Source organism: Dipodomys ordii, unplaced genomic scaffold (assembly GCF_000151885.1).
Source record: "Dipodomys ordii isolate 6190 unplaced genomic scaffold, Dord_2.0 Scaffold85, whole genome shotgun sequence".
Classification (NCBI taxonomy): domain Eukaryota; kingdom Metazoa; phylum Chordata; class Mammalia; order Rodentia; family Heteromyidae; genus Dipodomys; species Dipodomys ordii.
The window spans coordinates 372,148-397,106 of record NW_012267301.1 but is presented as its reverse complement, the minus strand read 5'-3'; the positions used below and the strand labels follow the sequence as shown (position 1 = coordinate 397,106).

The 24,959-nt window shown below is 35.6% G+C and overlaps 1 protein-coding gene across 1 annotated transcript in view; it reads right to left on the bottom strand.

Moving 5' to 3' along the window:
• Adamts19 (ADAM metallopeptidase with thrombospondin type 1 motif, 19) overlaps positions 1 to 24,959 on the bottom strand; it is a 247,398-nt gene that overhangs the window by 165,047 nt on the left and 57,392 nt on the right. Inside the window, exon 6 of the mRNA XM_013025479.1 lies at positions 16,004 to 16,047. Coding sequence (XP_012880933.1) covers positions 16,004 to 16,047 — 44 coding nt within the window. The remainder of the gene's footprint in view (positions 1 to 16,003; positions 16,048 to 24,959) is intronic.

Genomic DNA, 24,959 nt, shown 5'->3' with positions numbered 1-24,959 from the left:
TTGTTTGTAAACATTTGGGTAAATGCCCAAAAGTGGGATTGCTGGGTCATAGGGGAGCTCTATGTGAAGTCTTTTGAGGAACCTACATACTGCTTTCCAAAGTGGTTGAACAAGTTTACATTCCCACCAACAATGAAGTAAGGTTCCTTTCTGTCCACATCCCCTCCACCATCTGTTGTTATTAGAGTTCTTTGAAATCCACACAAGTTCCATTATTCATTAGGTATTGTCATAAGAGTATAAAAGGGTACAGGCAGAGATCACTTAGTTTGAAGTTAAAGAACTAAGTAGTACTGGTAAATGCATGATCATAATGAATTCAGGAAAGTGAGAAGGGTGGCAACATCCTCAGAAAATGTAGGGGGAAGCTGGGTGCAGTGGCTCATGCCTATAATCCTAGCTGAGATCGGAGGTTCACAGTTTAAAGCCAGCCCTAATCTCCAATTAACCACCAGAAAACCGGAAGTGGCTCTGTGGCACAAGACATAGACATTGAGTTGAAAAGCTCAGGGACAGTACCTAGGCCCATAGTTCAAGCCCCACAACTGACAGAAAAGAAAAAAAAATGTAGGGGAAAGTTAAAGCTGAAGAGCTGCAGTCACCAATGAACAGTTCATAGAAAAGTCTAGAAGAGATTGTGATTTAGAAACAGGGCATGATATAGAAATGACACAGATAGTAATGTTGTACCTTTCTTGCTCCAACCCTGTACTTCAGAGGAGAGAAATAATGATCAACCACTTTTGCAGGGTCCTAAGATTATAGAAAAGTACAAACCGCAAAAAACCAATGACTATTATGTAGCTATGAAAAACATGGCAAAATATTTTAAAATTTGTAATAGAGGCATTAATTACATAAACTATAAATGCATATGAAATAATATAAATGTTCAGAAGCAAAACTTACCTATTTCCAACCATGTATTTTAAAAATCTTATTACTATATACTTATAGAACAACATTACTGAATATATGGTAGTATTCAAATAAATAATTGTATTATGTGGTAATTGTATTATGTGGTAAGATTATGGGTGAATGATCTTCTTCTTTTACCATTTTCCAAACTCAAATGTTTAGAAATACTATTATAATGAGAAAATTAAAGACATAAGCATGGTAATCTTATCTGTGAACTTTGATCAATAATTAGTAAAACCTCTTATGGCGTGGGGTGTGGTTTAAAAACCAAAGATGATCTTCTATTCTTATTTATCTTCTACCTAAGTGTAATGTCAGAATTTTCAACTAAAACTGATAAAGTTGAATTTCTTTGTTGCTATATTTGGCAAATCAAGGAATTTTTCTTTGACTTAAAAGTTATAGAAAGTAGTTGTAACCATGATTAGCTTAAATGACTTGCATTACTCAGTTTAATCAACCATAAATTTCAGTTCCTTTAAAGAATCCACATGTTTCTTATTATAGGGAAAAGGATTAAGAGGGGAAAGGATTCAACACAGCTGTTTTGATAGATGTAATAGAGACTCATTTCAAAGCATTCTTATTATAAAGAATCCCTGAAATATACAACAGTCTTATAATTTCTCATCTAAATTGAAGCAAGACATGCACCAGGAGTCAACAAACTTCAAAAAATAGAAAAAACTATCCTAGATTGTGATTACAATGTGCTTCAAGTGACCAGAGACTCCAGAAACCCCACAGGTTATACGGTATATAAAGAACTTTTAGAAATACCAGAGTTCATAGCTAATCCAATGTACATACACTAACAGAAATAAGTCTGGCTCAAGAATTGTTGCTTTTATGACCAGTTAGAATGACTGAGTTCAATATTCAGTACTCCTGATAGAAAATTCTGCTGCAGTTGTAAGAATGTTTGTTTATGTTTGAGTTTTAGAGTTACTTGGCACCCATAGAACAAAAATTGTAGTATATGCTATACAGTAAATCTGTATAACATTAAGCATCCCTAGAGGAGTGTGAGCCATGTAAAAATCACATTTTAGAATGTGATCATACTGATTTCTCACTGGAAAAAAAGAGGTAGAAGAGGAAAAAAATAAAATAAAAATGACTAATTGAGAGAAAATCTTGTTGGTATCATTACAGGGGAGACTGCATGGTAAAAGGCAATGGGAGGTGGTTGTAGTAGGGAGTATTCCTGAACAAAGGAATGAGCATCAAGAAGGTAAAGGAGAACCACATGAGGATAGGTATTTCTCATAAGGAAGATCTGTGAATCAACACTCTGTTTAGTACATTGTCAACAGAGGTACCCAAAAGGAAATACACAGGCAAAATTCCTTGGCCCCAAAAAACTAATAAAATGTAACGTAGTACAAACTTTAAATAAAATTTTAAATTTGATGACTAAAAATGCCTTTCATCCATTAATTAGAAAGAAGTTTGAAATGAAATAATGATAGTACCCATTTTGTGATTATACTGAAGTTGGGCTTTGAACATAATTTACAATAGTGCACCCTACTCGTTGGTTTATTAGCTGCTTGTTTAATAGAAAGACAAGATGATGACCCAAAAATATAATATAGTATTAGTACTCAAGTTAAGAGTTTGACATCACTAAAGTTATTCCTATAGATTTAAAAATAGTCTTCTGGGGCCCTGCATTGTGAAGCATAGGTATAATTCCAACTATTATTCAAATAGGATCATCCTATTCAAATAGAATGATCCAGTCCAGGCCAACAGGGGAAAAGAATGCAAGATCCTATCTCAAAAATGACTAACGCAAAAAGGTTATGGACTGTGTGGCTCAAATAGTAGAGTAACTGCCTAGCATACTCAATATGCTTACCTATCAACAAAAGAGAACTAAAGTCCTCTCTTTGATGAAAATAGGTACAGAATGTCTCAATAAAATACTGGCTAACTGAAGGCAACAAGAAATCAAAAAAAATCATACTTTATAATCAAATGGGATTCACCCAAAGACGCAAAGCTTGTTCAATATATACAAATCAAAAAAATGTAACACAAGACACCAATCCATTAACAGAAGTAAAAAAGGAATAATAGTCAGTTGTGGGGCCTGAACTCTGGGCCTGAGCGCTGTCCCTCAGTTCTTCAGCTCAAGGCTAGCACTCTACTACTTGAGCCATAGCACCACTTCTGGATTTTTCTGCTTATTTGGTACTCAGGAATTGAACCCAGGTCCTCATGCATGCAAGGCAAGCACTCTTCTATTGAGCCATCTTCCCAACCTCACAAGAACATCTTTTTCTTTGCTGTTGTTGTTCCGGTCGTGAGGCCTGTACTCTGGGTCTGGGCGCTGTCCCTCAGCTCTTCAGCTCAAGGCTAGTGCTCTACCACTTGAGCCACAGCACCACTTCCGGCTTTTTTTTTGCTTATGTGGTGCTGAGGAATCGAACCCAAGGCCTCAGGCATGCAAGGCAAGCACTCTATCACTGAGCCACCTTCCCAGCCCCCCACAAGAACATCTTAATAAATGCAAAAAAGGCCATGATCCAACATCCTTTTATGATAAAAGTTATGGAGAAGCTAGGAACACACAGAAGATACTCCTCAATATAACACAGGCTGTTTATGACAAACCCACAGCCAACATCATACTTAATGATGAACATCTAACACCATTTACCCTAAAATCTGGAAAAAGACAAGAATGTCCTATCTCCAATCCTCTTCAATATAGTACTCAAATTCCTTGCAAGACCCATAAGGAAAGGGAAAGGTGACATAATCCTGTATTTAAAGGAGCCTATAATCTCTTCCCAAAGTAACTAGACCTGAGTAAAAATCCTAACAAAGTGGCAAAATATAAAATCAATCCACAAAAGTTAGTAGCTTTTCTGTGTGCCAATAATTAGATCAAGCCTGGAATCTGGAAAGAAACTTCATTTAGAATAACCTCAAAAAAAGAAACTTTCTAGGAATTAACCTAACCAAGGATGGGAAGGATCTCTAAAGTGAGAATTATTAAAATCTGAAGAAGAAAAATCAAAGGATACATAAGAAAGACCTTCCTGCACCTAAATTGGCACAATTAATACTGCAAAAATGGCAATATATCATACTTTGCTGAGAGAGAAAGCAATCTAAAAATTTGTAAGGAATCATAAAAGGGCCTGAATTACAAAAGCAAAAAATCCTAAGTAAAAAATGTAATGCTGGAGATATAACAATACAAAACTTCAAGTGCAGTTACAGTGTCACAGTAATAAAAACAGTTTGATACTGACACAAATACAGGTATAAGCACCAATGGAACAGAATAGAAGACACAGAAATACGTCCAAAACTTACAGCCTTCTAATAGTCTATTAAGGAATTACAAACACAGGCTAGAAGACAGGCTCTTCAACAAATTGGGGCTGGAAAAACTGTGTACTCACATACAGAAAAATGAAAATGAATCTTTACCTATCACCTTTGATCTATTAACAATAGATCAAAGATATCAATGTAAGATCTGAAACCATGAAACGATTGGAAGGAGCAGAAGTATCACGAGGACTACTTGGCACAGTCAGTTTTTTTTTTTTGCAAAAGGATTTCAAAGTGCAGCAAATCAAAGAAAGACTTGATAAAAGAGATGGCATAAAACCAAAAAGATTCTGTATGTCAGAGGATATAGCTAATAAGCTAGAAAGACAGCCTACAGATTGGGAGAAGATTTTTACCAGCTATCCATCAAAAATGCCCTAATATCCAAAATACATAGCTTAAAAATTAACTCTCAGAGAATTAACAAGCCACTTAATAAATAGGTTAAGGAGCTAAATAGAGATGACTCAGAAGAAGGAGGGGGAAAAAAGGGAAACAGACACATGCAGAAATGCTCAAGTCTCGGCCATAAAGGAAAAGCAACAAAACTACTGAGATTCCACCTATTCCACTTAAAATAGTCATCATGAGAAATAAAAACAATAGTGATGTTTTCAGGGATATGGTTATAAGGAAACCCCAATAAGCTGTTGGTGGAGATATAAATTCATTCAACCGCTCTGGAAAGCAGTATGGAGGTTCTTTAAAAATTAAACATAGAACTGCTTTATGATCCAGCAATGCCACTTTGAAGCATTTATCAAAAAAATTAAAAACTAGGAAACAGTAAAGCCTCCAGCATAACCATGTTCATTGAATCACTAATCAGCATACCCAAGGTACAGAATCAGGCCAAATGCTCCTCAATGGACATGTGGATTAAAAGAATGTGGTATATATACAACAATGGAGTTTTACTTATCCATTAAAAAGAAATGGCGAGGGGGGACCAAGATGGCGACGGGGCAGTAGGGAAATGCCACAGCTCTCCCCAACCAAAAAGAGAGTTCCAGTTCCAAGGCTTAATCTCCCCAAGAGACCGACAACAACAAAAAGATAAACACTCAGAGAAAAACAGGAGGTGGAAAATAACAAAAAAGAAAGAGGGGAAAAGAAGAATTTCAGAACAGAGAAGAGCGAAGACCCCTCCCCCAACCTTTACTGGTCGCAAGGCAAGGCAACGGGGGCTGCCGGAGCCCCAGAGACACAGGGGGCCGCCTGCAGATCACCCACGCAGAAGCTGCCTGAGGTACCGGTTTGCAGACCAGCTGATCCCCACAAACAGAGAAACCCACCAGCCCGCAGTCTCCAGGAAGATCCCTCCCCCACCCCTCACTCTCCACCCAAACAGAGAGGCTCCATCCCGCCAAAGCCGCCTGGCACCGGCAGCATGACAAAGCAGATCACTAAACTAACAGGACTAATAGGACTTAAGAAACAAAGAACTCCCACTCATCTGGTCGAACCACTACTAAATATCCCCATGCTGCTGATCACATATATAGTGTATAACATGTGAACACCGTTATATGTTATAGACTGTGATAGACAATTTGCTCCAGGAAAGTTAGAATGAACTTGTGACTTTAAATGAGCATCATTATTCCACAATACTGTGAAATTCGGGAAATTATGTAATCACTTAATCACAATAAAAAAAAAAAGGAACCTCGGGGAAGGTAGGGAGGGAAAGGATGGTAGGGGGAAAGCAATGGAGGAGGTAACAATGTTCAATAGAAAGTGTACTCATTACCTCACTCATGTAACTGTAACCCTCTGTACAGTATCTTTACAATAAAAAAAAAGAAAAAGAAAATTGGTAGCATATGTTAACAGTACCAAAAAAAAAAAAAAAGAAATGGCATTGCCTCATTTGCGAAAACATGGCAGGGCCTGAAAAAAAATATGTTAAGAAAAGTAAATAAGACCCTGAGAGACCAAGGTTTACATATTTTTTTCTCATATGTGGAAGCTAGAGTTCGTTTATATAAGTAAATTGTTTGGGAGAAACACAGAGCAATATCACTGTGTGAACTGACATATGGCAGATAAGGAGAGCTCATAGAGTATAACTGTTTACAGAGGTTAAATTAAAAGTGAATGAAATAAACACCAGGAAAATAGGTAGTGGAAAGGGTGAGGTATAGTAATGGGGGGGTAGACAAATTATAAGTTCCCGGATATCACCCCTATGTCTTCCATGGCCAGGGACCACGGTGGAGAGGGGTAAGGATCCTTCCCACAGGTAGGTGCTTGTTCGAGCTACGTTGCATTGCTGAGGATGCTCGGCAGATAGCTTTTGGCTCAGGTCACTTACCATGGAAAAGGTCAGAACTAAATTTTCTTACAACCAAATTTGGCCCCAAATTTAAAACTCCACTTATGTGAGTGCTCGAGAAGGTAGACCGCCACCCCCCTCAAAAGTATGTATGAGTTTAAGTTTAAACTCCTCCCCTGCGAGGCCCTCCCTTCTTTTGCAGCCTCCCCCATGAGGTGTCCCCTCTTTAGCAGCCTCCCTGAGAGGTACCCCCTCTGCAGCCTCCCATGCAAGCCCCCCTCCTCCTATGGGGCCTCTCTTGCAAGGGCTCCTCTCCTGCAGGACTCCTCCTCTGCCTTTGTAGTGGGGGTGGAAACTGAAGCTCCAGTTATGCCACAAGCAATGCACCCTCACTGTCAAAATCTTCAGCTCTCTCTAGCATTGACCATGTAGTGGGGGTGCTAGCTACTGGGAGCTCAGCTACTATTTCCTGCCAACACAATTTTGCACCAACTCAACTTGATTCTGGGACCTCTCCCACCCCCACCCCACCCTGCTCTGACCACTGATGACACTATATCATGTCATGTGTCTGCTCATGTCTTGTCTCCAGTTCAAAAGTTTCTTGTTGTTGGCAAAGTTTTCTGTTTTAAACTGACCACGTGGTTCCATCACAATTAGGCAAAGTAATTCCAAAAAACCTTAAAAGGTTGATTTTAACAACCTAAAGGGGCTCTACAATCTGTGCACAAACATGTCTGTCTGTCTACTTGTCTATATGTAAACGGTTATGGTTTCAATGTTACCAAGTACTCTGCTTACTAAAAATCTTTGTCAATGGAAGCTGTGGTTTAATCTAAATTGCTTAAAACTTTGTGACCTGACTATAAGCCAAAGAAACTAAGGCTAAAGTTTTAATTCTCCATTTTCTACCCTGTGTGCAAATCAACTCCCTTTAAGATCAAGGGACCAGAGTGACTATGCCCAGGCACAGTTGCCTAAACCAGTGGCACCAGCCTGCAAAAGCCAGTGTAAACCAGGTCTTTAACCAGTAGATGTAGAAATTTTTGCAGGTAACTAGCAACTGGGTATTATAAAAAAACAAAACAAACAAACAAAAAAAAAACCTCTGGCAAGTAATTGTTAGTCAATTGCTAACAAGTTATAGGTAACCTTTATCTCATTGATCTCCTTGTTGCTTTAATTGGAAATAAAATGGTCCATTGTAACAAAGACTCCTTTTACTACAGTAAAGCCATACCAGGCATGAAGAATCCCTCTAAAACTCCATCTCCCAGCTAATCAGCACTGAGCCAGGCTGGAGGCATGGCTCAAGAGTGATCTCTAAGTATCCAGCCAAAGGCTGAAAGTGACATTGTGACTCTGAAGTGGTACAGCACTAGCCTCGAGCAGAAGTGCTCAGGGACAGTGCCCAGGCCTTGAGTCCAAACCCAGTAAATACCAATTGAGACAAGCTATCCCAGCAAAGGATGTTGAGACACCCACCACGACAAATCAGTCCTGACAATGGAAAACCATGGCAAGGAGTAAGAGGAGATGACATCCTAAAGGGAGTCAGTTCATGCTTACCCTTTCAAAATTAAGGAGGACCTTTACCAACCACTATCAAGCAGCTGCTTCTTGGACAGTACCTGGCTGAGCAACAAAACAGGGACCCCCTGATTACTTCACCCTTTTATAGCAGGAAGCAGCTCCAGAAGAAACAACCTCCGCCCACAGCCCCCTGGCCTGGTAGCCCCTATTTTTATTAAACAACAGAGTGGGGAATGTAAGCATTATGCCACCCTTTGATCCTCAGCTCCACCCAGACCTGACCTCCCCCTGCCCTGGAGTTCCCATCATACAGCAGGCCCCTCCCTCTCTCCATCCAGACCCACCTGAACTCCCATCTACCTCACTTCCTACCCCTAGGCCCTGCTGCTACCCATAGTGGAGGCTGCCATGTGCTCTTTCTCTGGGGGAAATATGGCTCCTCTAATAAACCTTGTAATCATCTTTCTCCTGTGCCTGCCTGCCTCTGCGTGGTCCCCTGGCAGGAAGTGGTGGATTCTTTCATTGATCCGTTTAGTGTGTTGGGAGAGAAGGCTGAGAATGTTCAAAGTGGTGATATTGATCAAGATGCATTGCATTCATAAAGTACTTCATTGATTGACAAACTCTTTGTACAACTACTTTAAAATAATAAAAATATAAGACAGAATATCATATAGATATTAAAGTGTTCTTTTTAGCCTAGCTATACTATACTAAGTCTCCTTTCAATAAAAGGCTGGGAATGTGTAGTAAATTCACTTCTATTTCAATGCTGGAGAAACTAATGTCTCTCATAGAGGTAGTGAGTTAAAGTTTCCCAACTTCAGTATCAAATAAACACTAGATTTTATTAGGATAGATTTTTTTAGGATAGATTTTATTAGGATAGATTTTGAACATATCTTCCAGTGCAGGTCCTTATGAGTTGGAATAGAGAAATATGTACAAATCAGTAAGCCAGGAATTGTTGTCATTAAAATTATTTGAAAAAAAGTATCAATACAGTAAAACATCAAAGTAGCTTAGATTATATATATATATATATATATATATATATATATATATATATATATACACACACACACACACACACACACACATATATCTGGCATGCCAGCTTTATTCATAAGAAATCAAAACTGTAAGGTAAAGAAATTCTAAGCCATTACTATAAAGTAGATTGATCCTATGCTGTGAAAATCTTTTTCAGTCCAAAAATCAAATGACACAGGACAATGATAGTACACTTTATCTTCTCAACAAGCATGAAATTCCTAGAGGGATAAAAGGGTTCTATTGAAGAAAGTCTCACAAAATTAAAACTCAACTAAAGAATTGGCTCACTGTGTAAAAGAAGCCATAGATATAACAAAAATAAAAAATTTTTGTTAGAAATAACAGTTAACATGAAAGCCACACATTTTGGACTATTGAAGTCCACATGTCATTTCCTAAAGTAAAAAAAGAAATCATTACTTTATGATATATCAGATAAAAATATGAGTTCAACAGTTATTTCTAGAAAAAGAGCTAAAGTGATATCTGATCAATATTTTCATATAAATACACTAATGTAGAATGTATGCAGTTAGGATGTACTTATAATATGTATATCATGTGATGTATGCAGTTAGGATGTACTTATAATGTGTACATCATGTGATACACTAAAAATATAATCATAATATAAATAAATAATTACAATGTATAAACAAATGCACAAATAATATATACATAATATATAAATATTCTAATATTTAACTATGCAAATGTATATGTGACAAACTGAAATGTACTTGTTATATAAGCCCTGATTTACAAAGGCTCTCACTGAAGGAACCAGAAATTGCAATAGATGGAAAGTGATCAAAGTTCTATAAACTATCTTACAATGCAGCTGTAATAATCAATGTAGATATGTGAAAATGGAACCATTGGTTCATGGTGTGTGAGATTTACAAAATGATGAGAACTAATTTAGTAGGCAGTGTCTTAAATTAGGTAAAACAAAAAAAGACTCAAGGTATATTGCTATTGCTTGTATTAATGACAGAAACAAACATTGTCTTAATTTGAGAAAATTATTTAGTGCTGTAATCAGTAAAATACTGAACTGTAATTAATAATTAGCAAGGCAACAAAAGGGCAAATGAAAATAAGGAAAGTATTACTACAATATATTCAAAAACAAGGAACAACTGAGTATGAAAATATCTAGTAAAATGCAAACAGCAAAACATACAAATATAATAGCAACTCAATTATGTCAATTTGGCTTAGAGAATCAGTGGTAGGAAATGGACTTTACAATTTCCTATATATGTCTATAAAGAACACATATAAAAGTATCAATATACACCTGAAAAAGTTACTAAAAATAATGACAAATATTTGGTGTAATAGTATTTTGTAAAATATATTATAAAATTGATATTATGCATAAAAGAAAATACTTAATATAAAATGCATCTCACAATGTGTAATATATGTTGGATATTATAATTTATTCTAAATTAAGGAAAACATTGAAATAGATACTTTTTTGGGGGGGTCCGGTCGTGGGGCCTGAACTCTGGGCCTGGGGTGCTGTCCCTCAGCTCTTCAGCTCAAGGCTAGCACTCTACCACTTGAGCCACAGCGCCACTTCCGGCTTTTTTCTTTTTGCTTATGTGGTGCTGAGGAATCGAATCCAGAGCCTTGAGCATGCAAGGCAAGCGCTCTACCACTGAGCCACCTTCCCAGCCCCTGAAATAGATACTTTTAAACTAATGTTTTTGTCAGGTCGTGGTGCTTGAAATCTGGGCCTGGGCATTGTCCCAAAGCTCTTCAGCTCAAGGCTAGCACTCTACCACTTGAGCCATAGTGCCACTTCTGGCTTTTTCTACTATGTGGTGCTGAGAAATCGAACTCAGGACCTCATGAATGCAAGGCTAGCACTCCACCACTGAGCTACTTTCCCAGCCCTAAACTAATATTTTTAATATGTCTTTTAATAACTAATCAAATATTTGAAATAAAATTTCTAAGAATTTAAATACGCCATAAAGAAAGTGTGACCTAATTCTCACAACTACACACACCACACACACACACACACACACTTCATACCTGACAATTGGAAACTAAGTATCATTTCAAAACATGCTTCCCAAATTTTGAGTAGACAATGTAACTATACAACATCTGTTACATAGTAGAAACAATACTGTTATAGTTGTAATATCCTGATTACTATGCAATAAAATAGAAATGATGAAAAATAGCTGTCTTCTAATTTCTCAAATAATTACTTTATTTTCACTTTATTTTCACAAAATAAAGCTGTATTTTCTGAACTTCAAAATTTGTTCAAGGGGGAGGTCACAATTTTACATGTCCAGTTAAGTGTCCAGTGCTTCTTGATCAGAGTACCCTTCCATCATTCTCACCAATCCTTTCTATTCCCTCCCTTTATCACAAACTTTCTTTATCTAATATATACATTCATTATTCTGCTGTAAATTATTTATTGTTCTAGGAAGAGAATGTAGAGTAGAAAATAATCCAATACTCATTATTTAACAAAGCTAGTGACATACAATGTCAGTAGTTAAGAGCAAATATTTCTGTTGAGAACAAATATGGCTAGAAAAAATTGAAGGTAATGTTTTTTAGTGGTACTGAAGGTTGAACCCAGAGACCTGCCTGCATTAGCTAGGTAGGCACTGTACCACTAAATCAATCTGCTCATATTTTGTGCTTTTGTTATTTTTTTCTTCTTGTTTTCTTTTTTTATTGTTAATGTGATGGACAGAGGGGTTACAGTTACATAAGTAAGGTAATAAGTATATTTCTTGTCAAACTTGTTACCTCTTCCCTCATTTTTCTTCTACTTTCTCTACTCCTAACCCCATCCCCAAGTTGTACAGATTACTTCCAACATATTGATTTGTGTATGTCGCTGTTGCACTGGTTTCCCCATTGTCCTTTGTCTCACTATTCTGTTGTTCCCCTTCCCTCCCCTAATTCAAATAAATGTATATAAAATACCAGGGTACTAAAATCAAACACAATGACAGTGGGGGATATACCATGGGGAAAGAAGATACAAAAGAAACAAATCACATAGTACATTGAAAACAGCAACAGCAAAGAAAACATCTTGTGTCCATGTCTTGGAGTTCATTTTGCTTAGCATCATCTTATATAGTCATTTGTACATAGTTATTGAGCTAGTCTGCTCACCTGCTAAGATTATCCTAGATGTATACTAATTATTGCAAATAAGGGAAACCATGGGACCTATATTTCTTTGGGTCTTGATTACTTCACTTAGTATAATTTTTTCTAAGCCTTTCCATTTCCTTACAAATGGGGCAGGGTCAATCTTTTGGATGGAAGCATAGAATTCCATTTGTGTGTGTGTGTGTGTAATTCACATTTTTTTGATCCATTCATCTCTTGAGGGGCATCTGGGTTGAGTCCATATCTTAGCTATGGTGAATGATGTTGTGATAAACATAGTTGTGCTGTGTCAGAGGCATCAACCTGGGTAAGCCCATCTGAGCTCCTGTGTGCCGTGAGGGTGCATTCAGGCATGCATTCCTCTGGGGGAGAAAGGGACACCTGTTCCTCCATGCGGGGCAAAGGTTCTGAGTCCAGTGCCAGACTCAGGTGATGGTTTGTGGAAAGTGCCATTTGTGCTTCTCCTAGTTAACCCTGTAGAACAATGCCTCGAGATCCCCTTTGTGTACTCACCTGTGCTTTACCTACTTTTACAACTGAAACTGCTCCACATTTGTTGGCAAGGATTAGCTTTTCCTGCTTACTGACTTAAACTCTAATTGTCTGTGCTCCCATAAAACTGTTTAAGATTAATTCTCTGCCCCCTGACAAAAGATTTACTTCTCCTGCTTGTGTGCTTTATATAAGCATGTGATGTTTCAATAAACTTTGTCTATACCTGCATGATGTAGTCCCTTCCTGCCTAAGCCAGACATTGCATTCCCAGATCCCACTATGGAAATAGCGACAGTGCTGGTAGCTTTAGTGTAGCCTTGTTTGTGATCATTTGGGTAAATGCCCAGAAGTGGGAATGCTAGGTCATAGGGGAGCTTTATACTGCTTTCCAGAGTGTTTGAACAAGTTTATATTCCCACAGACAGTGCAGTAGGGTTCTCTTTTGTCCACATCCCCTCTAGCATCTGTTGTTATTAGATTTCTTGATTATAGCCATTCTAACTGGGGTGATCCTTACATATCACCCTGCACCAGAATCAATTCCAAATGTTTCAAAGACCTCGAAGTAAAAGCAGGAAGGAATAGTGAAACTCTAGGGCTCCTTGGCACAGATCAAAAGTTTCTCAATAGAGAACCAGAAACACAACAAATCAAAGAATGGTTGGACAAATGGGATTGCAGAGCTTCTATATAGGAAAGGACATAGCTGGCAAGATCAATAGGAAGCCCCTGGATTGGGAGAAGATCTTCAAAAGCCATACAACAGACAAGCACCTCATATCTAAAATATTCTTAGAGCTCAAAAAATTAGTTCCCCCCAAAACAAATCCTTAAAGAAAAAACCGCCCCATTAATAAGTGGGCTAGACTTGAAGGAGAGACTTCTCTGAAAAGGAAATAAGAATGGTCAATAGACATATAAAGAAATGCTCAACATCTCAGATAGATAGATAGATAGATAGATAGATAGATAGATAGATAGATAGATAGATAGATAGATAGATAGATAGATAGATAGATAGATAGATGATAGATAGATAATAGATAGATAGATTCTTTCACTGAGCTTCTTTTGCAAGGCTTACACTCTGCCACTTTGAGACACAAAGGCACTTATGGTCTTTTCTGAGTAGTTCATTGGAAATAAGAATCTCATGGACTTTTCTGTCCAGGCTGGCATTGAACCACAACCCTCAGATCTCAGTCTCCTGAATAGCTAGAGTTATAGGTGTAAGATAGCAGTTTTCAGCTTGAAAATGATATTTTTAAAAGCATCAGTTTTGTATGCCAACAATGAGAAGATTGAGTATGAAATCAGAAAAGCAACTGCACTTGTAATAGTCTCAAAGTAGACAATGTAACTGAACAACACTTGTCACATAGTAAAACAATAATACTATAGATGTAATATCCTGATTCGATATAGAATCAATTTAGCCAAGGAAATGAAGGGCATCTACAACACAACTAAAACCTTTTTTTTGGGGGGGGGTCCAGTCGTGGGGCCTGAACTCTGGGCCTGGGCGCTGTCCCTCAGCTCTTCAGCTCAAGGCTAGCACTCTACCACTTGAGCCACAGCACCACTTCCGGCTTTTTCCTTTTTGCTTATGTGGTGCTGAGGAATCGAACCCAGGGCCTTGAGCATGCAAAGCAAGCGCTCTACCACTGAGCCACCTTCCCAGCCCCCACAACTAAAACCTTTTGAAGAAGAAAGAAATTGAAAAAGATATAGGAAGGGGAAAGGGCTCCCATGTTCCTGGATTGGCAGAATTAATAATACAAAAATGTCAGTATTGCCCAAAGAAATCTACAATTCAATTCAGTACCCATAAAACACCAATGACATTCTTTACTGTGATTGAGAAAACAATCCAAAAATTCATATGAAACCACAAAAGGCCCTGAATCACAAAAGCAATACTGAGGGAAAAAAGTATAATAATTCAAAGTATAACAAGTAATAATTCAAATTATAATAAGATAATTCTATTACAGAGCTACAGTAATTAACTAGCTTGGCACTAGGACAAAAACAGGTCCAGTAAGAGAATAAAAGACCCAGAAATAATGTTTGATAAATGGTATTAGGAAAACTAGGTATTCACATCCAGAAAATTCAAACTGTAGCTCTATCTTTTACCCTGAACTAATATAAATCCAAAATTAATCAAATACCTCAATGTAAGTACTGAAACCATTAAAGTACTATAGGAAAAAGTAAAAGAAGCACTGAAATGTCTCAGCACAAGCAAGAACACCGAGTAAGGTACCAGGGGCTTGGTAAATTAGAGAACAGACAAAAGGGATTACATGAAACAGAAGTTTCTGCTTAGCATATAACACAGTTAAGCTAAAAAGTGAGCTTACAGAATGAGAAATCTTTGCCAGCTCTATGTCAGATAATTGTCTAATATCCAGAATATACAAAAATCTTAGGAAACTAAACCCTTAAAGAATTGATAATCTAATTAATAATAGGGCAAGTGAGCTAAACAGAGACTTCTCAGAAGAAGTACAAATGGCCAATAAATCCATGAAGAAAATTTTCAACATCTCTGGCCATAAAATAAAATGCAAACCAAAACAACACTCAAGCTATAGCTCTACTTTTGGCTTTTTGCTGGTTAACTGGAGATAAGAATCTCAAGGGCTTTCTTGCCCAAGCTGAGATCTAAGCCTCCAGAATGGATAAAATTAAAGGTGTGTGCCACTTTCAAGCCCCCCTTACAGTAATATAGCAGCAGTTGATGCCTTTCTCTTGTGCTAGGGAGGCACAGAAATATGTGCCAGAATGTTCTAAAAGCCAGTAAACAGGATAATTTAAGATATAGAATGCATGATCCAGATGGATAGAATGCATTGTATATATGTATACGGTATGTGAAGAATATTGTGAAAATCAATATCCAGAATGGGAAAAACTTACAACTGCTGGCTTTGGCTTAGAAAACACTGCAGAGTGAGCAGAGGGGCTATGTATCAAATTTATAGAGATGGCCCTAAATATATAATTCAAAATTGACCATTCAGGAAAAGAAAAATAGATTCAGTGCCAAATGATGAGTTTAGCGACCTGGGTGAGGAACTAGCCCATCGATCAATGAAAGGTAGATCATCTTGTGCCAATATTAGAGAATAAAAGCCCATATTTTCAGTCTCCAGAGCTTGCAAAGCAAAAAAGGTTTAACAAACTTACCAACAGTATCACATGGTTCATCTTTGTGTACACAGAAATCTTTCCTAGAAAGAGTAGAAAATAAATATAAAATTTCCACAACCAATATGCGTTATGTAAGAAATTTTAATTGTTATATAATTAATTCAATTATATGTTGTAGCTACAAAATTTAATGAAAATCAGAATAGGAATAACTACTTTTTAATGCTCAGCAGATTGGAGAGAAATTAAAATATAGTAAATTCACAACTGTTTTAATCTTGATATTATTAATCTATTTTATATACAATATTCCAAAAATAAAACATCATCTGAATTTTTGCCAGAGCCCATGACTTTGTTACAAAAATAAGTATTATCTGTTATTGGATATGGCTTTCCATTTGAAAATATTTATTAGATCTTTATTTCTTAAAACTCAAAAATAGTGTCCACATTGAAATTTTAAGTGTAAGAGAAACAATTTAAAGCAATATAACATTTTATATATGACTTGAAAATTTGACGAAGACTGATCATTTTAATTAGGATTTTATATAAATAGGCCCTAGCTATAAAAAATATCTATAATTTTTTTTCCTTTATTGTGCTATTGTTTCTAGAATCTAGCTATAAACATCACTAATTTTGTCCTTTATTTTGCTACTATCTCTTGGAGACCTTTTTTCAAGAATTGTTCATGCTATTACCAGTTTTTAGGATTTCATAGACCACAATTTATTAAAATTTACCATTTAAGGTTTTTAGATTTGGAGCCACTCTATATGAAATCAAAGCTTTTATCTGCCTTCTACCACTGATGTGATAGCAGGCAACTAACTCACTTACTCTTCTCAAATATTCCTCTATCATCTCATCTAAAAACCAGATTCAAGTCAGCACCAGTGACTGATTCCTGTAATTCTATCTAAAAACCAGATTCAAGTCAGCACCAGTGACTGATGCCTGTAATTCTAGCTACTTAAAAGGCTGAGTTTTGAGGACCATGGTTGGAAGCCACCCTGGGCAGAAAAATCCATTAAAATCTTAACTCCAATTAACCAGAAAAAAAAGCTGGAAATGGGCCTGTGCTGCAACTAGAAGAGCTTTGGCCTTGAGTAAAAAAGCTAAGGGGCAGTGTCCACAGCCTGAGTTCACACCCCAGTACTGGCACAAGAAGAAAGGCTTGATCCTACTACGAAGGTTTATTCTATAGATTGATTAATCAGCTGTCAAATATTTAGAACACAGTCACTATGTGACTGAATGCATTTTCTCATATAACTAAGTCAAAGAATTTCAGTCACAAAATAACTAGTTCTCAAAATTTGAGATTTTATTTTAGAAACACTGTGATAATAATTTTTCCTAAGTCAGACACAGTTTGACTCTTACATATTAGATCATAGCTTGAATCTTGCATATTCAGTCATATAAATATCTTATATTTGCCCCAAAATACTCATAAACACACCATACTACTTTATATAATAAGTAGAACCACTACCATTTAGAAAATATGAATGAGTTTAGATTTGATGTAAGTTCCATTCTGGAGATGATAGACAGCAATTAAGCAAATAATGTCTATGTTTCTCTGTCTTTAACTATAAAATAGAATTGGTCTAAAATATTCCTATAAGAAGCACATGATATAAGTTTTTCAAAAACTTTCTAGGAACTTTAAACATGTTGGTGATAATATTTCTTTAGGTGATATGGAATTTTTTTTTTGGTAGGTCATGGGGGCTGAACTCTGGGCCTGGGCACTGTCCCTTAGCTCTTCAGCTCAAGGCAAGCACCTACCACTTGAGCCACAGAACCACTTTTTTCTGCTTATGTGGTGCTGAGGAATTGAACCAAGGGCCTCATGGATGAAAACACAAGCACTCTACCAGTGAGCAACTTCCCACCCAATTCCGAAATTTATTAACTTCTTTTACTACTTGACATTAGGTTGTTTTTATTGCTACTGCTATTATTCTTAGAACATAACATAAACAAATACCCACTGACCATGTAGGTTCTACACAATTTTCTGTTTTTAAATATTGTATTGTTATTATAGTAGTGATGGTGGTTCTGCACAATTATAGTGGTATTATAATGGTTCTACACAATTTTCACCGTTATAAACAGTAGTGTAATTGGTTTGGGGTATATGAATAAGAAAGAAAACCCTCTTTAAAAAAAATCTTCTCTCAATTATCAGGTCAAAATGTTTTTCTTAAATGAAAAAATGACTAAAATTCCAATGCAATCTTTAGCCAATTCATTAACAATTAAATTTGTATTAACCATTACAATTTACATCTTTTTTGACCCATCAACACACTTGTCAGTTGTTAACTATATAGAATCTTATATACTTCTTTGAATGCATGTGTTTTTGGAATGGTATGTAATACATGCTCATGAGGTATCCCTAGTCAATGTTCTGATTATTTAACTGAATAGAAATTTGGGGTTAATTTTTACATCTTTTAGTGGGGAACAATTGTTAAAAATTCCCTTAGGGCTGGATGTAAATGTAACTCGGCAGTATAGACCTTTTCTAGCTCTTGTGATTATAAATTTTTAGATTCTACTAATTTTTGTTTTATTTAAAAGCTAAATATTTAAATTCTAAGTTTGTATTTTATTTTCAATAACTATTATGTAAAAATATTTATTTTTGTGTATTTTATTAGAGATATGGTTTGATATTAATGTCAGTATGTTCATAATAAATTAGTTTTTGTTTGATGTATCTTTTTATTTTACTTCAGGTTTGAGCTCAGAGCTTCTCTCACTCAGCTTTCTTATTCACAGTTTATTCCATATAAGTCACTCAAACAATATTCTATCTCTTGAGCCGCTCATCTAGCCTGGCTTATTGCTATTTAATTAGCAATGGAAACTTGAAAACCATTCTTCCTAGGCCAGCTTCAAACTCTGATTCTATGAATCTCAGCCTCCTGAGTACCTAGAATTATAGGTGTAAGCCACCAGCAGCTATTTTTCTATTTATTCCCATCTAGCTATACTTTCCTATCTTGTTTGTGTTTCAAAGTAATATTAAAATGTGCTTAATGTTGATTCAGTTTTCATTTTCAAGAAGAGTCTATTACTTTCTTATTGATACTGTGAAAAATCATATAGCTTAGTGACTTAAGTTTATTACCTTAGAGTATACAGATCAGAAGTTGAGAAATTTTACATTACTGTGTTCCTTGCAGAAGTGAAATTGTCTTTTCTTTCCTATTCTACTCATTAGTGGTTTTTCAGATTCCTTGATACAAAATCCCTTTCCATATAAAGGCTACCCCTTGCATCACTTAACTATCACATCCACAATCACATCTCCTCTGAACCCTCTGCCACTTTCTGTCTGTACTGCCTCAATTGATTTGGTCACAGAGATAATCCTAGATAATTTCAACATCTCAATACAGTCACGTTGTCAGCTATAAAAGATAACATATTCACAGGCTCTGAGAATTAGACCATTAATATGGGTGAGTGCATTATTCTGCCTACCACATAAATTTTATATCTAAAATAAAAAATTGTGTGTAGTCTTTACTGCCAGGCCAAGACACAAAATATTTTTAAAATTCTTCCTCACTCTTTTATGCTTAGAAATTAGATATCTGGACCCATCTTGTCACTAAGATCTCAAATTATATGGGATTTTAAAATCATCAATGCTGCTTTCCTTAGTTCTATTTTCCATTTTCAAACGGTAGATAGGATATTCTTTTTTCTTTAATATATCATTCAGTAAAAACCTGTAAACTAAGTTGTCACAGTGTTTATTTCTTTCCTTTTTTACTATTTGGAAATTATTCATAATACTACCTGAACATAGAATTTTAGACTGAATTTATTGAGTCCTAACACTTAGACACCATTTCATTTAATGCTAATATTCATAAACATTGATTAGAAATCTATAATTGCATGTTTTGCTCTTCTTGGATTCATTTCACCCATTTCTGGTTAATTTCAATATCTCTTTTTGTCTTCGTAGTTATTTAGTTCCAATTAGATGTTTCTAAGTTGTGATACTATGGTAATTTGTCCTCTGTGGAGCATGGATATTTTTTCAATTGAAAGTCTATGGACATATTAAAATCCTTACCATTATCTCTGAAATTCTGTTTTTCCACAGAAGTACTTTAGAAGTCTCTTTCTGATGTCTGCAACATTCAATTTCCTTTTGCATTTCCAACTTTTAACAACTCAGTCTTCTACAAGAATTATTCAGACCCACCACTCATTCAACTAGTGCTTTCTTCAGCTGCATCAAATCTCTTCAGCTAAGAAGCTGAGTTTTTTTAAGAATAAATATTGTAATTTCTTTTCTAGAATTTTTTCTCAGTTTTCAAACCAAGTATTGTCCAAGAACATTTTATTCCCATTTGTGAATGATTTCTTTATGTAATGATGCTTTTTTATAATCCCATCAGTAATTTTTAATATGTTTTTCATTATACTCAGGTTTTTACAGTGGGTGATGCTCTTATTGTGAATGTTGATATTCTATTATGAGCTCATTTAATGCTACTACATTTATAGATTCCTTGCATCATATAAAGCAAGAAAGAGTCTCTGTAGAACAGTTTTGAAAATACTTTGAATTTAGAACTTTGAATTTGAAATTAGACTCATGAAACTCAATTCTGGAGTCATCTTTATCCTAACCTTCAGTATGGAAGAAACAGAGTGATTGTTGACACTCTGGGCTGGACAGCAGAGATTTGACCACATATGTTTATGAAGAGTCTGAATTTCTAAGAGTTATAATTATTTATAATCATATAATCATATTTGTTCCACTTTTTACTTAGAATAGCCTCAGTGTCTTTCCTTTACATGACACTGCATTCCTTAGTTCAAACTGCTCTCACACAGTCATTACCTGGCTATATAAGGAGCTTATAGATGGGCATACAAACATATTCATGTATTTTCCTACAATCTACAGTTGTGTAGAATTACAAGAGTTTATGATTATCCAGTAAGATTATCAGAATTAAAATAAATGAACTACATTTGTGACTTGATATTTAGAAGTTATGATAAGTGAAAGGATAACTTTGTTTATTGCTAACATTAGATATTAATATACATATAAACTAGCCAAATATGTGTTACTATATTTTATAACATGCATTTTTGCCAAAGTCCTTAAGTACATAACTGTCCCATAATATGTTCACATTGATCTCAACTTTCAATGTTTTTCAAACATATTTTTCTACACTTAAGGATTATGTTAATTATAATTTATAAAAATTAATAACAATATTTTGATTTTTCTTTTAAAAGACTAAAGAAACAGAGGAGTAAAATAAATATTTAATATCAATAATTTATTATGAAAATCTTTCACCTTTTCACCTGACATATGACACCATTAAACAGAATTTATTTTGAATAAGAATGAAGAGAAAGACCAAATTGGAGTGGAGAAGCTAAAGTGTACTTTAAAATAAAATCCTTCCAATGCAAAGCACTGGTCTTAAAAAATATTAATTTAATTATTTTAAGTTACGGTTAATTTTTAGGAATGCATTGACAATTCTAGCATGCAGACAAACTAATTCGGCTGTAGCACCTTATTGCACAAATTTGTTTCATAAATAATCATTGGAGTATTTATTAACCTCAGAGTCTCTCGCATGAAACCATTGTCTAGTTTTTGTTTAGAATCCAAATAATTCAGGTACTCAGGCTCTCTTAAAATTCTTCTTCTCGGGGCTGGGAAGTTGGCTCAGTGGTAGAGCGCTTGCCTTGCATGCATGAGGCCCTGGCTTCGATTCCTCAGCACCACATAAGCAAAAAGAAAAAAGCCGGAAGTGGCACTGTGGCTCAAGCAGTAGAGTGCTAGCCTTGAGCTGAAGAGCTGAGGGACAGCACCCAAGCCCAGAGTTCAGGCCCCACAACCGGATATAAAAAAAAAAAATTAAAAAAAATTCTTCTTCTCTTTATTGTAATTTTATTCAATTGTTTTGATTATCTTTTTCCTACCTCTGTTACTTTTGTAATGTATATCCAAAATACTTTACCTCCATAGAGTTTCTAGTAACTGTAAGAGCTCTCCCAGTATGCCACCCCAAACTACAGGAGACACAATGGAGTAGTGCCATTTGTTGTCTACTGGTCACTCTGGGCTTCAGAAAAATAAAACAATCCAGTATTTTTACTTTGATAAATCTATAAAATTAATAATAATTCTTTTATTTTTGTTATTTTAACTAATAATCCATTCTGGGTAATTGAAAGTTGTTCACTACTACAAAACACATTGATTGTTATCTCCTTTATTTTAAAATTATGCCTGTTTATGTCTTTCAAATCTGTTGTTCTATTTAAGCAAGTATCACAGTTCATTTTTCTTTTGTTACTTGTTACAAATAAATAGCACAGAAAACAAATCTAAAGTTCACAATCAGTTTGTCCATCAGCACTGAGGTTATATAATGCATTAAATGTAATCAAAGATGATTTTTATGAAAACATTCCAAAATTAGACCATGACAGATGAATGGGAGAAGATACAATAAAATATTATTCCATCAACATAGCAACTCTTGTTTCCTTACCCTGATCTTCCCCATTGGAAAACAAATAGTTAACATCCACTTCAATAGATAAAATACAGAAGAACTAGAAACCTGATGATTTGGGGCCAACAAGACTGCTCTCAACCAGAACATTTACTTCCCAGACTATAAATAAGATTTTATTTTCTCCAACTTGAGTGACTCTTTGCCAGTCCTAAATATGCTCATTCACAGAATGTATCCATCGGAAAACACCTTTGAACACTGTGTGTTTTCTGGTTAGACTGTTCCATATATAGGCTTCTGATCACAGAATCTGACTCCATACTGAGGAAGCCCACTTTTTTTTAGAGGATATAAACTGAACAACATAGTAAAAGCATGTGATTTATCCAGTTAATGAAGGTCCTTGAGTTTCCCTTTTCCCTCTCATTTCTGATGTCTGGTTTTTCAGTTCTTTCTTTGATTTTGAAATAGAACCTTGATCAACTATGATAATAAGCCCATAATTCACCCCCTTTTGGGCTCAAGTTAGGTGAAGTTCATCTCTGTAGTTCAAAACAAACTACAAATGATACAGAACAGTGCATTTTTCTTGTGACATTTTATAGAGAATTTCAATAGATGATGTGGTATAGTAAAAGTTTTATGGAATATTTATGTTGAGTAAATGACAAACATAGTTATCACTTTTCTGCATTCACAGATATAAAAACTGTTTTTCACAGAGACACTTTCTAGATGTACATAGGCTGGTATGTCACATAATCTACAAGTACATTATATATATAACAATGTAAATGTTTCCTTCAATTTCTGTGTGGTATACAACCAATACAATTCATTATGATAGGATGATTTTAGTGTTTCTTGTTTGCCAAGCAGCAGATGGAAGGAAAACCACACAGTTAAAAGTTCTCTCCTCTGAAGGCAACAATCACCTTTATAATGAGATAAGGTCCTTATGATGAGTTAGAAGGGAGTTTAGAGAACAGTGTTAAATAATGACACACCTATTTTTCAACTGTCTTTGCAACAAACAAATGGAGAAAGAAATAATAATGATGATGATAATGAATAGTATGGTAATGCAGCAAACCAAAGAACCACATAAAATCAAATCTTCATCTCAGAGCCAAGAATCACTTAGTGTAAAGTATATTCAGATGTAGGGGAAAGGGATTTTATGTGCTTTTCTAAATATGTAATACATTGTGTCATGATACAGCAGGCTGCAACTTGATTATTTGATTTACATAATATGAACCAAGGGAATTAATTCATCTGTAACTAAACATGATAAAACTATGACAAATGTACTGCTTATTATCAAGGGTTTCTATTATCAAGCCAATTTCTATCAGTTGAGTACAAACAAAAATGAATAAAGCCTATTATTTTAAAACTTACAAGATCTTTTATGCAAAAGTAGTATATCTCACAAAAATTGAAGTATAAATTGCCAGCACCATTAGACTTCAGATGAGACTATAATTCTTAGTCTTCAGTGATCAGTTTCTTTCTAGAAGGCCAAAATAATGCATTCTGAATGTGAAAATACTCTATTTGTTTATGAAGTGGGAAACATTAGTTTTCTGCCTAGACTTGTGTTCATTTGGGTTCAAATCCTCACTTTAGGCTCACTACACATGAAGTCTGAACAACAGTTTCATTTACATAAGTTAATGGAAATAATCCTATTAGGCCTTGGCAGTAGGAAGACCAATAAATCCTGATGAAGTTAGGATTTATATTGAGCAATAAAATATATTGTCTTTATTTCCAAGAATAAAGATGCAGCTGAGAATAAGTCTCAATGTGGAATTTTATAATGCCCTGGGTTATACCTATAAATGATTCATTCAAAACTTACACTATTATTTGTATTAAATTGAGGTACTTCTATGTTTTATTAAAATTTATCTTACTAGTCAATGGCACTGTTTGAAATGATCTTTCAAAAGTATTGTTTCTAACGTATTTATAAGATTATTTCTTTGTTGCTTTGTATGTCCCTCCCCCACAGTATAACCCTGCTTTCACTGTATTTGATGTTGATATAATTTGTGGAGGGGAAGGGGAAAAACAAGTCGTTTAAATAAGGATACAGGTGGACCCGTTGCAACAATGAGAAGTACAAGTTGTTATGTCGAAAACGAACTTTACAACTTTGGTGGGGGCGAGGGAGGGTTGGGTGGGGAGGTGGGAGGAGGCTGGGAAAGGATGGGAAGGGGAAACAAAGGAGGAGGCTACAATGCTTGATAAGAAATGTACTCATTGGGCTAGGAAGGTGGCTCAGTGGTAGAGCGCTTGCCTTGCAAGCATGAGGCCCTGGGTTCAATTTCTCAGTACCACATAAGCAAAAAGAAAAAAGCCGGAAGTGGCGCTGTGGCTCAAGTGGTAGAGCGCTAGCCTTGAGCTGAAGAGCTGAGGGACAGCGCCCA